Consider the following 12,771-nt stretch of genomic DNA (forward strand, 5'->3'; position numbering starts at 1 on the left):
AACGTACCATAAGAAGAGAAGACAGAGTATGTGATGGAGTTGTCACTCGTTTGGTGAAGTCAGAATAAGAACAAAAGTTGGGCCAACCTCCTCCCAGCACCCTGAACAAAAAGGAAAGGGAGGGTGGGTGGCTGGCTATACAGCAGATCTGGAATAAGGAGTACCACTGCACATTTGGAGAGCATCAGTGTGAGCCTTGGAATGGTTGTGTGTCACTCAGGGTGCACACCCTCACAAGTATAGATAGACACAATAAATAGGTTTGGTTTATAAAGGCTTTTAATATCACTCACACCCTATACATCCACAAGCCCAGCCTAAAGTGCCAGCTCCATTTTCACACCCATCTTGCTTTGGTATGGGGTCAGCATTGGGCGAGCTTCCTCCTTCAGGAACCTCGCCACCTGCTCAAGAGGAAGGGAAGGTTAGAAAAAGAAATTGGTTCTTCTCTGGGCATCATTCAGCCCCACCTTGTGGCCCCCAGGTCTTAGACTCACAGAAGCACCTAGTCACCCAGCACCTCAAGGACTATGGGGGAATCAAAGATTATGGGGGAGACAGAAGGGGAACGGAGATGGACAGAAAAGGGAAGGGATGCCTTACGTGGCTACGAAAATGGTAACCCCTTCTTCCTTTTTATTGGGGGGGGGAAGGAAGAGAGCCTATGGCATGTGGGCCAGATCCAAACTTCAGTTTACTTTGGCTCTGGCCCAGGGTGAGCTGGCGCTCATGCTACAACCCCACAGTGAATGAGAGAGCTTTGGGGCTCGCCCCTCCCACTTTTCAATTGTGTGAGGCCCTGACTGATTTTTCTGTAGGTCAGTGGCTCCAGATTGAAAAAAGGATCCCTGATTTAGAGGAATGGGCAGAGTGGAACGGGACAAAGATACAGAAAGTGAATCTCCTGAACTGCAAAAAGGGACATGGTTTGAATAATTTAAGGCAAGACACCCCATAACATCATAAGCTGCTTTCCGCAACCTCACCTGCTGGGAAGCACGTCCGGTGAAGGAGGAAGGCTCCAAGAGGCTCTCCAGTTGCCCCTGGATTGGGCTGAAATAGGGGTCTGCACGAATACGAGCAATGAGATCATTATCCCCACCTTCCTGTTTTACAACAGCAGCTGCCTGCTGGGAAAGAATGCGTATCTTCTCATGGCAATCCTAGGGGGAAGAGAGCAATCATCATGTTACTGATAGCATACTTGGAGCCAGCTGATTCAATGGTTCCTGGAGAGCAGAGATGGGCCAAAGGCTGTTGCACTGCACAGGAACGAAACAGCTAAAGTTTGTAGCTATTTGAGGCCTATCACCATATCACTCCAATACAGTGTGCATATGAATGTGCTGCACAATGCAGCCTTTAAAATGAGATGCTGGAACTCTTTCCACTTTCTCAGAGGCATACTTGGGGTTCATCGTGGAATACTTTTAGTAATTCTAACCTATCTGTGGTCTGTCACTGGAACATCATCATGACTCTTCCCAAAGCAGGATATAAACTGGGCACACAGGAATTCTTTATCCATCACTAATTGCCCCTGAAGTGCAAGGTACATGGTAGGGATGTTAACTATCATTTATGTGTGTAAACATGTAAACTCTGGAAAAGGCAGCAGCACAGGGCTGGGGGTGGAGGGTTACTTGCCAGGAGCCAACATGCACAGGAAACCAACTCTCAAGCCAGCTCTCTGTGCATGCCGGCTCCCCTCAGCTTTCCACAGAGGCAGCAGCACAAAAGTCCTATAACTCAACACTGGCCCTGATCCCCACCCATGTAGCTCCACTGGAGTCATGCCAACAGATTTTCCCAACTGCAGCTCTCTCAGAACCCTAAGAGCAGAGAGATGCATTATATTTGATTAATGCCCTTTTCACCCTCATGCTGCCAGTGACGACCCACATGCTCTTTCACTGGCCCATTCAGTTTTGCACCACAGGTTTACAGAGCGCACTCTATGGGATTCGGGGAAGGATGGGGGGGAATGATGCCAGGAAAATGAGCCCCTGTCCTATGGCAATGAAGGAAGAGAAGATCCTTCATAGGGCATGTGGGAGATCATTTGTCTCCCTTCTAGCCTAATAAAAAAGCAGTCAGTGAATTGAACAGTGAACAGGCAAACAGGGAGTTTGCCTGGGGGGAGTTCCCACAAAAGTTTTTTTTTTTTTTCCTTTTGCCTTTCAGGCTTCTGAGAGCAATAAATACAAAATCTGAAAAGGCTCTTAGAAGGAAGACAATCTGGATAGAGAGCAATAAGCTGTTGTGACCTGCATGGGATGTGCCATATTTGTCTTTCTCCCAGAGGATAGAAGTGACTTTGTCTATATGAAGTGCAAGCTGGTCTCCATATTGGAAGAGGTTAAAGGACTAGAGGCCCAAGTATCTACCTTGTGTTGCATCAGAGATGTCAGCGTTTGGTACTGCAGGCACAGATAGAAGTTAGAAACCAGTTTCGGGCTCTCTGCACAGGTACAACAGTGGATAATGATTTGGAAGAATTATCCGAGGAATGGGACCAGAAGACCCCATCAATCGGAAGACATGGGATGCATTGTCCTAAGGGTGGGGGACTCTACAACCTTCACTCCCAAGAGAAGGAGACAGGGAAGGTGATCAGAGACTCCCTCCTGAGGAGGATAGAGTCACCTATCTGCCTTCCAGACCAGGAAACTTGAGAAGTGTGCTGCTTGCTAGAATTCAGGATGTAATGGAGTGACTGCTGATACTGAATAAGCCATAGGACTGTTTCCCTTTTCTACTTGCCAAAAATGACCTTGAACGGGTCAATGCAGGATGTTTTTCTGGGAAGAATTAAGACTTTGAGGTGCGAGACGGAAGGAAAGGGTCCATTGAAGGAAAAGGTCCTGATAGGGACCATCAAACTGTGGAGGTAAATGCATGGTTGCTCAGGTGGTGTCAGAGAGAGAGAGGGCTTTGAATTATTTGACTGTGGGATGTTGTTCAGGAAGAAGAATTGATAAGAAGAGATGGAATCCATGTAACAAGGAGAGGGAAGAGCCTCTTCACAGGCAGGCATACTAACCTAGTGAGGAGGGCTTTAAAGCTGCAAATTTTTAATTGCGGAGCAGACAAATCTCAAGTAGCTAACATTCAACTCTTTTCCAATCAATTGGAAAGAGAGCAATTTGTGGACCCTTAACAGACCCTTTAAAGCGGGGTGGGTAAGGGGCAGCCAGCGGGCTGAATCCAGCCTGCCAAGCCACCAGATCTAGCCTGTGGCTGCCTCCCTGGAACCCTTAGGTAGAAAGCAGCTCACTTTGTGCTCTGGAGGGCTGGGAAAGGAGGAGGGAGGCTTTGTGTGGTGCCCTGCCTCCCAGCAAAATCTCTCAGTTCTCATTGGCCAGTTTCTGGCCAATAGGAGCTGAGAAATTTTGCTGGGGGCAGAGGCAGTGTGAAGCCTCCCTCCCTCTCCCCCTTCTCCTATGCCGAGAGCAGAGCCATGTGGTGCAGGAGCCTGGGACTGTAGCAGCCAGCTTTCCTCAGGTTCTTGCAGGGCTGCTGGCTGGGACCCGCCAAGGTAAGCACCTCCCAGCCAGAGCCTGCCTCTGGCATCCCACCTTTCCCTCCCAACTAACTACCTGCCCCAGGCCACTTCCCAAACCCTCTGTACCCCTTTTCCCACTTCTTCCAGGTCACAACTCCCTCCTCTACCCTCCTATTCCTCTCCCCTGGCCAGAATCTTCTCCTACATCCATAACCCCTCCCAGACCTGCACCCCAGTCTCCTGCCCCAGGTCACAACCCCCTCCTTCAGCCAAACTCCCTCTCAGACCCCCCACTCCCCTTCCTGCACCCCAGTCCTCTACCCCAAGCTCCCTTCCGCACCCAACTTCTGTCCCAGACCCTGCACTCCCTCCTAGAAGTGTGGCGCTTGACCACTTGCAAAATGTTGGAGTGGTCTCCCATTAAAAATTATTGCCCATCCCCGCTTTAAAGAGAACTATAGCTGAAAAGTTGAGAGACTATTTGGAAAATCTGAATTTATTCCAGTCAATTTGCAATTATGGCAGGCCTTCTGAGTGTTCAGAGAATTAAGTTACTAAAATTAGTGACCCACTGACATTTTTTGAAAAGTTAAGGAAAAATCACGATGCACCTGAAGACAGAGTGCGTATGCATTGGCCCTAGCCATACTGGAAGGGTGCTCAGGAATATGTAAGTGAGGTAGGAGCACAGAAGTCCCATTGAAAGCTCCTCATTTAAACACTCCTAAAAATCCCACCTGCTCTTACCAACCTGCAAGTCTGCTGTCACTAATAAATCAATGAAACTACTATTAAGGGGGAAATTGCTGTTTGGAGGCAAGTGGAAATATAATCTGAATGAATGTATTAAGAATGAATCCTGCCAAGCAAGCTGATTACCTGATTTAGACTGAACTACAAAGCTAGTGATGATGGGAACACACAGTCATGGTGTTTGAATTGCATTAGAATTCTCAGCAACACTTGCTGGGAGACAGAGACTCAAATCAAAAGAGTCTGATATGAAGCTTGTCTCCCAGATTAACAACTGGCTGAAGGATCACAGAGAGTTATGAGAAAAGTACAATGTTGATTTTATGAGGGAGGTATCTAGTGAGGTGTCGTGCGATTGGGTGTTCAGAACAGCCTTATTTAGCATCTTCATTATAACAGTGATTTCCCCCCAGTGTTTTCATTTACAAAAGAGATTCAATGTGTCAAACTGCTTCCATTAACAATTGTCCATCCTGTACTGAGTGCCTCTGCAACAAACAATTAAAAATTACATCTGCTATCATATTCTAATGTAATAAATAATAAATAGGTCACTACAAGAAGTAATGGTCTCAAGTTGCAGAATGGGAGGTCTAGGTTGGATATTAGAAAAAAAACTATTTGACTAGGCTGGGGAATGATGAAGAACTGGAATGGGTTGCCTAGGGAGGTGGTAGAATCTCCATTAAGTTACTATCGATTATTTGTGAATATAGATAGTAGAATGCTTCTACTAATGAATAAAAATTCCCCCAACCTGCTCCTGTCCCAAATTACTGGGAAAAGACTGGCCCTGCAGCATAATCATAAGATTAACAGCTCTGGTAGCCTAAAGAGTCACCTAGGAAAAAAGGAAAAATAATTCTGAACTTTTATACCCTCCCATTCTCTGAGAGTATGATGCCTGGTAGTGAGCATCAGACCCTCGTACATACCTGGCGATTACCCCCTGCTTTCACCATGGCCATGATGATATTCTCTGTGGCCATGAAGGGCAATTCCTGTCGGATCCGCCTCTCAATCACCTAAAAAGCCAAAAAGAAACAGGTTCTATCACACTGGAGTGGACAATCAGTAGATTTGGTCAGGTATTTCCTGCCATACTCCTGCCCCATGGTGCTCCAAATGTGTTCTTTCCTGTCATGAGGGCAGGTGACTGGAGTTCTAGTGTTCTATGATTTAGTAAGAGACATGTGTTAACAATATCCTGTGGCAACAAGTTCCACAAGTTAGTCGTACACTTCAGAAAATGGTATTTTCTTTGATCTGTTTTAAGTTAGTTGCATTTTAATTTCTTCATGAGCTCTTTGATTTTTGTATCGCAAAGAAGAGAGTCATGGTGAGAAACTGGACCGCTTGGCTCAGCAGCCCTTAGGAATATCCACTGAGCCAGCAGACAGGAAATCAGTGCTCTGAGTAGGATGGCTTGGGACTCAGCACTGCATATAATGCTGTTTCCTTACCTTGGGGTACACCACAAATCCTTCGGAGATATTCTGCAGCGTACTCAGTATGATGTCAGCTGTGAGAAAAGACTCTGCCAAAGATATACGCCTGTAAAACAGATATAACCCGGGCATCTGGGTTAGCGATGAGGCAGCCTAACTCATCTCCTAGCACAGTTGTCTCCACACTTTTTATTTCCAAGTTTACCTTTTTTGAATTTAAGCGCAACCTAGGATCTACCCTGCCCTTCCCTAAAGCCCCGCTCTGCTCACTCCATCCCCCACTGCTCACTCGCACCCTCATGCACTTTCACCAGGCTGGGGTAAGGGATCGGCAGAGGGTGGGGGCTCTGAGCTGAGCCTGGTGTAAGGGGTTGGAGTGCACAAAGATCTGGGACAGAGTCTGGGTGCAGGTGGGTACACTGGGCTGGGGTTAAGTGTTGGGATACAGGAGGAGATGTGGAGTGCTAGCTCAGAGGGAACTCCAGACTGGAAGGGGCTTTGGGAGGGGGGTGATCAGGACAGGGGCTTGGGATGCAGGAGGATTGGGGTGTTGGCTCTGGAGGAGGTCTAGGCTCCAGCCTCCTCCCAGGCAGCACTTCTAGTGAGCTGTTTGTTATTCATTAAATTAGAGTATGACAGCAGATTGTCATTTTTAATTGTTTGTTGCAAAGGCACTTAGGCAGCTCCTGGTTGGTGGCACAGCAAGGCTGAGGCAGGCTTCCTGCCTGTACCTGCCCCACACTGCTCCCAGAAATGACTAATACACTCCTGCAGCGCCTGGGGGACAAGGGGTACATGGCCCCATGTGCTGCCCCTCTGCTAGCACCGCTCCCCAGCTGCAATAGGCATAGTCCCTCATTCTTGGCTCAATGGGAGCTGCAGCAGTGGGGCTTTCATACAGGAACAGCGTGCCAAAACCCCGCCATCCCTCCCTCAACACGAGGACGTGAGGTTATGCTGGCTGCTTCTGGAAGCAGTGTGGGGCCAGGGCAGGCAGGGACTCAGAACCTGCCTTAGCAGTAGCCTTGCTGCAGCACCAGAGATCACAACCAATCGCGAGAGTCTCCAGGACTGACCACCTGATCACAATCTGCTGGTCGGTGACCACTGCCCTAGCATGTGCACACATGTCTCTAGATGGCAACTCCCCCTCTGAACAGCCAGAACTATTCCTAATGAGTACTTTCTGCTGGGATGGCTGGAATTGGGGAAGGTAGTAGCAATACACAGCACAGGAGCCTTGCGCAGATACAAAATTGGCATCCGCATAAATGAGCCGCAGATATCTGCATACATGGATGTGGATACCTGCAGATATAAAGTGGATATCCATGGATTTGAAGGGTTCTATGAAGCATCTGCTGCTGGGAGAGGCCAGGATAAGAAGAACAGTGTGTTATCTTTACCTCTGGTCACTGTACCATTCCCCAGAATTGCTATTTTTCTTTTCGGAGGATCTTGACTGTGTAAAACACTGATTCCTCTTTCACTCAAAGACAGAAGCCAATTTACAACCACTGTTGCTGGGCTCCAAATGTCCCCCAATGATGTTGCTTTTCATAAAGTGGTGTCTGCCAGCATGAGACTCGGAAGTGAGGGGCGTAGATTAAAAAGACAATATTCTGAATTAGGGACGTAAAACCCTGTTTAACTGGTTAACAGATTAAATGTGCTGTTTAACCAGTTAACCAATTTGGGGGGAGAGGTGTCATCCTAGCTCAGGAGGGATTGAAGCGGTTCTACTGGCTCCACATGCATCTGCTGGCTCCCAGGCCATGCAGGGGTCCAGCAGGACTAGAGCAGCCTTTGGCCTGCAGCTGTTCCTGGGTACTTGTTAACCATTGCCCATAAGCATCACCTGTTTACATCCCTATTCTGAATACACCAATGTGCTATTCCTCGATTAAGGCAGAGGAGACTATTTACCCCAAACTAGTCTTAACCCCCTCTAAAGCCAACCTCTTCCTTTATTTCATCATATAACTAGGATTTTTCTCCTCTTTACTCTCCCCCGAGCTATCCCTGGAGGATGTGGATGGACCTGTTAGCACTGTCATCCAAGGTGCGCTCAAACCACTGCACAGAGGCTGTTTGGAGTGGATTCAGGACCAGAGTCATCAGGTGGCGAGCCAGGCTGCAGCAGCGCTCTGAACGCATTGGATTCCTCTTGTAAGGCATGGCACTGGAACCTGGGGGCAAGAAAAAACACAAGGAGGAAGGTGGTAAAAGAGGATGATGAAGACATGTCCAGACATGAAACACAAAGAAGAGGAGAGATCAGAAGAAAGCTGGCCTCCTCAAGAGAAAAAAAGCCATTGTTCACTTTTCAGTCTGATTCAGACTATGCAGAGACACAAGGTGGAGGAGATAATATATTTTATTGAACAAACTTCCATTGGTGAGAGAGACAAGCTTTTGCACTTATACTGAGCTTTTCAAGTTCGGAAGCTTGACTCATCAACTGAAGTTGATCCAATAGAAGATATGACTTTGCCCACCTAGTCTCTCTAATATTTCAGGACCAATAAGGTTACACCAACACTGCATCATACCATGCAGGTCTTTTTTAAACCATCCCCCAAACCAGAACTGCATCTGTACTTCCAAAAGAGAAAGTGGGGGCCTTAACGCCTAACACTATATCAGTATGAAAGAAAGAAACGAGGCCGAGCTACTTTAATGTGCTGTAATTTGTATGTCTGCTTGACGGCCTAGCTATGAAAATCAGTAACCTGCAGTGACTGGCTGAAAGTCTGAGGGTTCAGTGTTTAGAAAGGAACCTGTCACTATTTAAAAAACTTGTTGCTTTGGAATGGGTGACAATGAAAAACGCTGACTCATCTTACAGCACCAACTTTGGAGGCTAGGCTCTCTCAGTTATGACTTCAGAGTTCTGGAATTCTCTCCCCTTCCCTGTATATATCAAAGCTACCTCAGGGACCTCTTTTGGTGCCAGGATCCAGCTTGGTTTTACTCTTCAAGATTGTTAATATATAAAGGGATAGCAATACTGAGCCAATTAACTTTAATGGCAGCCAAGAGTGCTCTGTGCCTCTGAGGATCAGGCTCTCATCTGTGCTGAAGTGAGGAGTCAAGTCAGGGCATTCGGGCCCAATGCCAATTTTCCTTATTAATAAATCATTACAATGTGTAAGTACCTGCAGGTACAAACAGGTTAAAAAAAATACACTTTTTAATAAAAAGCAATTTTTGTCAGTGCCATCACAACTGTTGCTGGGATGGAGATCACCAAGGCAAAAGAAAAGATAAGCTAACTGGAACAAGGATCACCAGTCAATGTCTGTCACCCCTTACCTATCTGTTCTTTCTCGAAAGGTTCCTCTATCTCCTTGAGATTGGCAAGAAGGCGGATGTCAGTACAGATCTAAAAAGAAGCAACAAGAACAAATGAACACACACAAAAAGTGGTTCTCACCTGTACTAGATAACATGTCTGGAGACACAACGTGTCAATGTCCATGAAGTAGCTTGGGGAGGGAGAGAATAATTCCCCTCAAAAAGTGAGGCACTTCAAACTAAGATTTAAGCCTTTTTATGGAAAAATGAAGGCTCAATTGATATTACAAATGAATCACAGCTGTATCCTCATTAGAAAATCAGAAAGCTGTGACCAGGTTTCCTGACAGTGTAGCACCTCAGAGAAGACTGAGGACAATTTCCACAGTGATTGTAATTTTTCTTAAACTTCCTAATTTATACTTAAAGAGCTCAAGTCAAAAGAATGAGAAAGAGAGAAGGGATGTTTATCCTACTGATATGATAGGATGTTAAATATTGACTAACTGACTAATCGAATAGTCGATGCATTCTGCATTGACTATTTGACTAGTTGATAGGGCACCTCCGCCTTTCAAGTGTAGCAATGGCCTTAGGGCTGTAGCTACACTTCAAAGGCGAAAGCACTATGTGGAGCCCGAGGTCAGCTGGGGACTCCCCCGCTGATCCTGAGCTCCATGTGGCACTGCTGCTTTGAAACGCTGCAAGGAGCCTGACGCTGAGCTCCCTGCGGTGTTTGAAAGCAGCAGCATTGCATGCAGCCTGGGGTCTGGCTCCAGGCTCCAAGCAGCCCTGCCACTTTGAAGTACTCCCTTCTCTCCGTCTCCCCCCCGCTGCCTCTTTCTGATAGAGGCAGCAAATGGGGAGGGGGAAGGAAGCGATTAGTTGACTAGTCCCTCACATCTCTAGACAGGACTCCACAAATAGTCAGGAGAGGGAAGATAAATCAGTAAACACTGATACACCATTCACATAGTGCTTAAATACTGAAATGTTCACTAAGCAGCAAATATACTGTCTAAATAAGACAGGATAAATATCACAGGTTGAAAGGCCAGGCAAAGGAGGGTGTGGAGATAATCAAAGGGAGGTATAATCCAACAAGGACTTATCTCGATGAGAGACAATTCAATGGGAGGAACATACTGGGGGAGGAAAGGGTGAGATTTTAAAACATGCTCCATTAGGAAGGGCATTTATTCTAACTGGATTTGCTTTAACACAAATTTGATTACTATGTTGCTTGGGATCTCTACCCTTAGAGTCTCAGTGAATTCATTTTACTTCATTTTGCACCACTCAACTAAAATAAACAGGTATGGGATATTCCAGTGAAGAATTTGTCTGGTAGAGCAGAGAGGAGTTAAGCCCTCAACTCTATCTCAGGTTTCCCACAGAAAGTGTTCTGCATCAGAATCTCTCTTCTCAACCCCATCAGACTGACAGTATTTCGCTTCCCCTTTCATAGTTTGAAGACAGGGACCTCACCTTGTGTATGGATGCCCCCAGACCGGCCAGCACCGATAAGACTTCAACATCCACTTTGCGGCTATAGGTCTGCCCTGTGACGAGATAAGCTCTGGAAACCACAACAAAGATTGTTGACACAAGACACAAGCACCATTAAAATAGGACTCAGTGAGTATGCGCTCTGTAGGGGCAATGCTGCAGAGCTCTGCCTGGCTAATACCACCAGCTGACCTGCAATACTTCATTTGACTTCCTGGTTTCTCTTTCACACTAGTGGGAAACTTTGATTCATGCTGCTCTGCTCCTTGGGCTGGCAAGCAGAGACAAGGGAGGAAGAACAGGAGCCCATATTTGGACAGGATGAAAAAGAGTAAGGGAGAGAAGCAGAAAAAGAGCACTAGCTGGGAGACGGAGTTTCCTTCACAGAGATGCAGTGTGGATTTGCAAGGAACAGAACCACATGAAAGTGCTCTCTAAACTTGAGCCTAATAGAGTTGAGGTTAATTAGCTGGATACTAAAACCTGTGTTACTATGGACAGTGGGAAAATGTGTCAGGCTATTCATTCTCAGCATATTTTAAGAGAACTGGGTAAGCAAGCTTTTTACATACCGCTTAAATCCTGCCTTCATAGTCACCAGCCTGTCCAGCTCCTCTACCTAAGGAAAACAGAAAGGAACCTCAGAACGCAATGACTGAAAAGCATCAAACACACAGGGAGACTGACAAAGGACAAAAATGTAAAGGCTTCAACTTCCCCTTCCCTCTGAACCCACCAAGAACTCTGCCAGCATACCTCAACCCTGTCCTGAAGCACTCCCATTATTACTATTCTGCTCTCCCAAACAGCTCTGCCAACCAACCATCATAGCAATTATTCAGCCCTTGACCCTGACTTTGTGGGGAAGGAGAATCTTCCCAACCTGCTTACTGGACATTTTGCTCACTGACTTGATGACTCACTTTATCATGATCACCCTCAAACAGCTGCAAGAAGCTGGCTTGGGTGCCAGTGGTGCCTTTCACACCACGAAATCGCAAGTCGTCTCGAGCCCGCTCCAGGTTTCGCAGATCCATGCAGAGGTCCTGGATCCAGAGGCAGCAGCGTTTCCCCACTGTGGTTAGCTGTGCAGGCCTGAGAGTAAGCAAGGCAGATTATCATCGCATCACCATCTGCACACATGCTTTGCACAGCCTCATGAGAAAGGCAGGCACTCAGACACTGCTGTAATGAGAACCACCATAACCACTTGCTGCCCTCCTTCGTTTCGCATGAAGGGTCTGAGAGAAGAGACAGCAATAAAGATGCTGAAAAGTCTAGTTTATGGAGAAAATTAAAAAACTAAATATAGGGACTTCTAGAAGGCACAAGAGGAATGGTGGCAGTGTAATTTTGCAACTCCTTTCTCCACCTACTGAAATGCACAACCATCAGCAAGCAAATAAGTTCTTTAAATGTAATAGTCATCAGATCTTATTCCACAACACTTTCCTTCTCCAGACTTCGTGCAACATTAGGGTTGCCAGCTATCTGCTTTTCAATCTGCATGCCTGGTCGGAAAGGGACCCTGGCAGCTCTGGTCAGCACTGCTTACTGGGCCATCAAGTCTGGTGGGGCTAGCAGGCTCCCTATCTGGCTCCGCTTGGCTTCCGGATATGTTCTTGCAGCTCCTACATGCAGGGGCAGTTTGAGCCATCTGCACCTGCTCTGTGCCTTGGTCCACAGCTCCTACTGGCCAGGAACCACAGTCAATGGGAGCTGAAGGGATGGTGCCTAGACGGGACAGCAGCACACACTGTGCAGAGCTTCCTGGCCACCCCATGCCTAGGAACCCAAGGAACATGTTGCTGCTTCCAGGGAGCCCCCTGAAATAAGTGCTGCTTAGAACCACACCCCACATGCCTCCTGAACTCCAACCTCCTGCCCCAGCCTGGAACCCTCACTCTCTCACCCAAACTCCTTCTTGGAGCCCACACCCCCTCCCACAACCAAACCCCCTCCTACACCCCAAATCTGCTCTCTGCCCCAGTCCTGAGTTCCCTCCCACACACAAAGCCTCCTAGAGCTTGCACTCTGCATCCTCTCCAACCTCTTCATCTTAGCCCCACCCGAGCCTGAACCCAACCCAACCCAACCCAGGAACCTCCTCCCACACTGTGAACCCTCACACCATGGCATCCCCAGCTAGAGCACACCCTACCTCTTGTGCCCCAGGTTCCCTGCCAGTAAAAATGAATGCGTGAGGGGAGCAAGTGAGTGTGTGGGGGGAGAGGGAGAAGAGGAGTGAGAGGAGGATGG

At 47.2% G+C, this 12,771-nt stretch overlaps 1 protein-coding gene across 2 annotated transcripts in view; it reads right to left on the reverse strand.

Annotated features, from left to right (window-relative positions):
- Positions 1-257: 257 nt before the first annotated feature.
- Positions 258-12,771, reverse strand: part of ADSL (adenylosuccinate lyase) — a 38,535-nt gene continuing 26,021 nt past the window's right edge. The window contains exons 5-13 of one of the 2 annotated variants that reach the window (XM_089775523.1): positions 11,432-11,607; positions 11,085-11,127; positions 10,492-10,582; positions 9,022-9,091; positions 7,748-7,895; positions 5,722-5,812; positions 5,194-5,283; positions 987-1,163; positions 258-404 (exon numbers count right to left, since the gene is read on the reverse strand). In XM_089775523.1, coding sequence (XP_089631649.1) covers positions 318-404; positions 987-1,163; positions 5,194-5,283; positions 5,722-5,812; positions 7,748-7,895; positions 9,022-9,091; positions 10,492-10,582; positions 11,085-11,127; positions 11,432-11,607 — 973 coding nt within the window. In that variant the 3' untranslated portion in view covers positions 258-317. Of the gene's footprint in view, positions 405-986; positions 1,164-5,193; positions 5,284-5,721; positions 5,813-7,747; positions 7,896-9,021; positions 9,092-10,491; positions 10,583-11,084; positions 11,132-11,431; positions 11,608-12,771 lie in introns of both variants that reach the window. The other variant, XM_075913401.2, reaches the window with a different exon arrangement.

Source organism: Pelodiscus sinensis, chromosome 1 (assembly GCF_052426305.1).
Source record: "Pelodiscus sinensis isolate ZL-2025 chromosome 1, ASM5242630v1, whole genome shotgun sequence".
Lineage (NCBI taxonomy): Eukaryota > Metazoa > Chordata > Testudines > Trionychidae > Pelodiscus > Pelodiscus sinensis.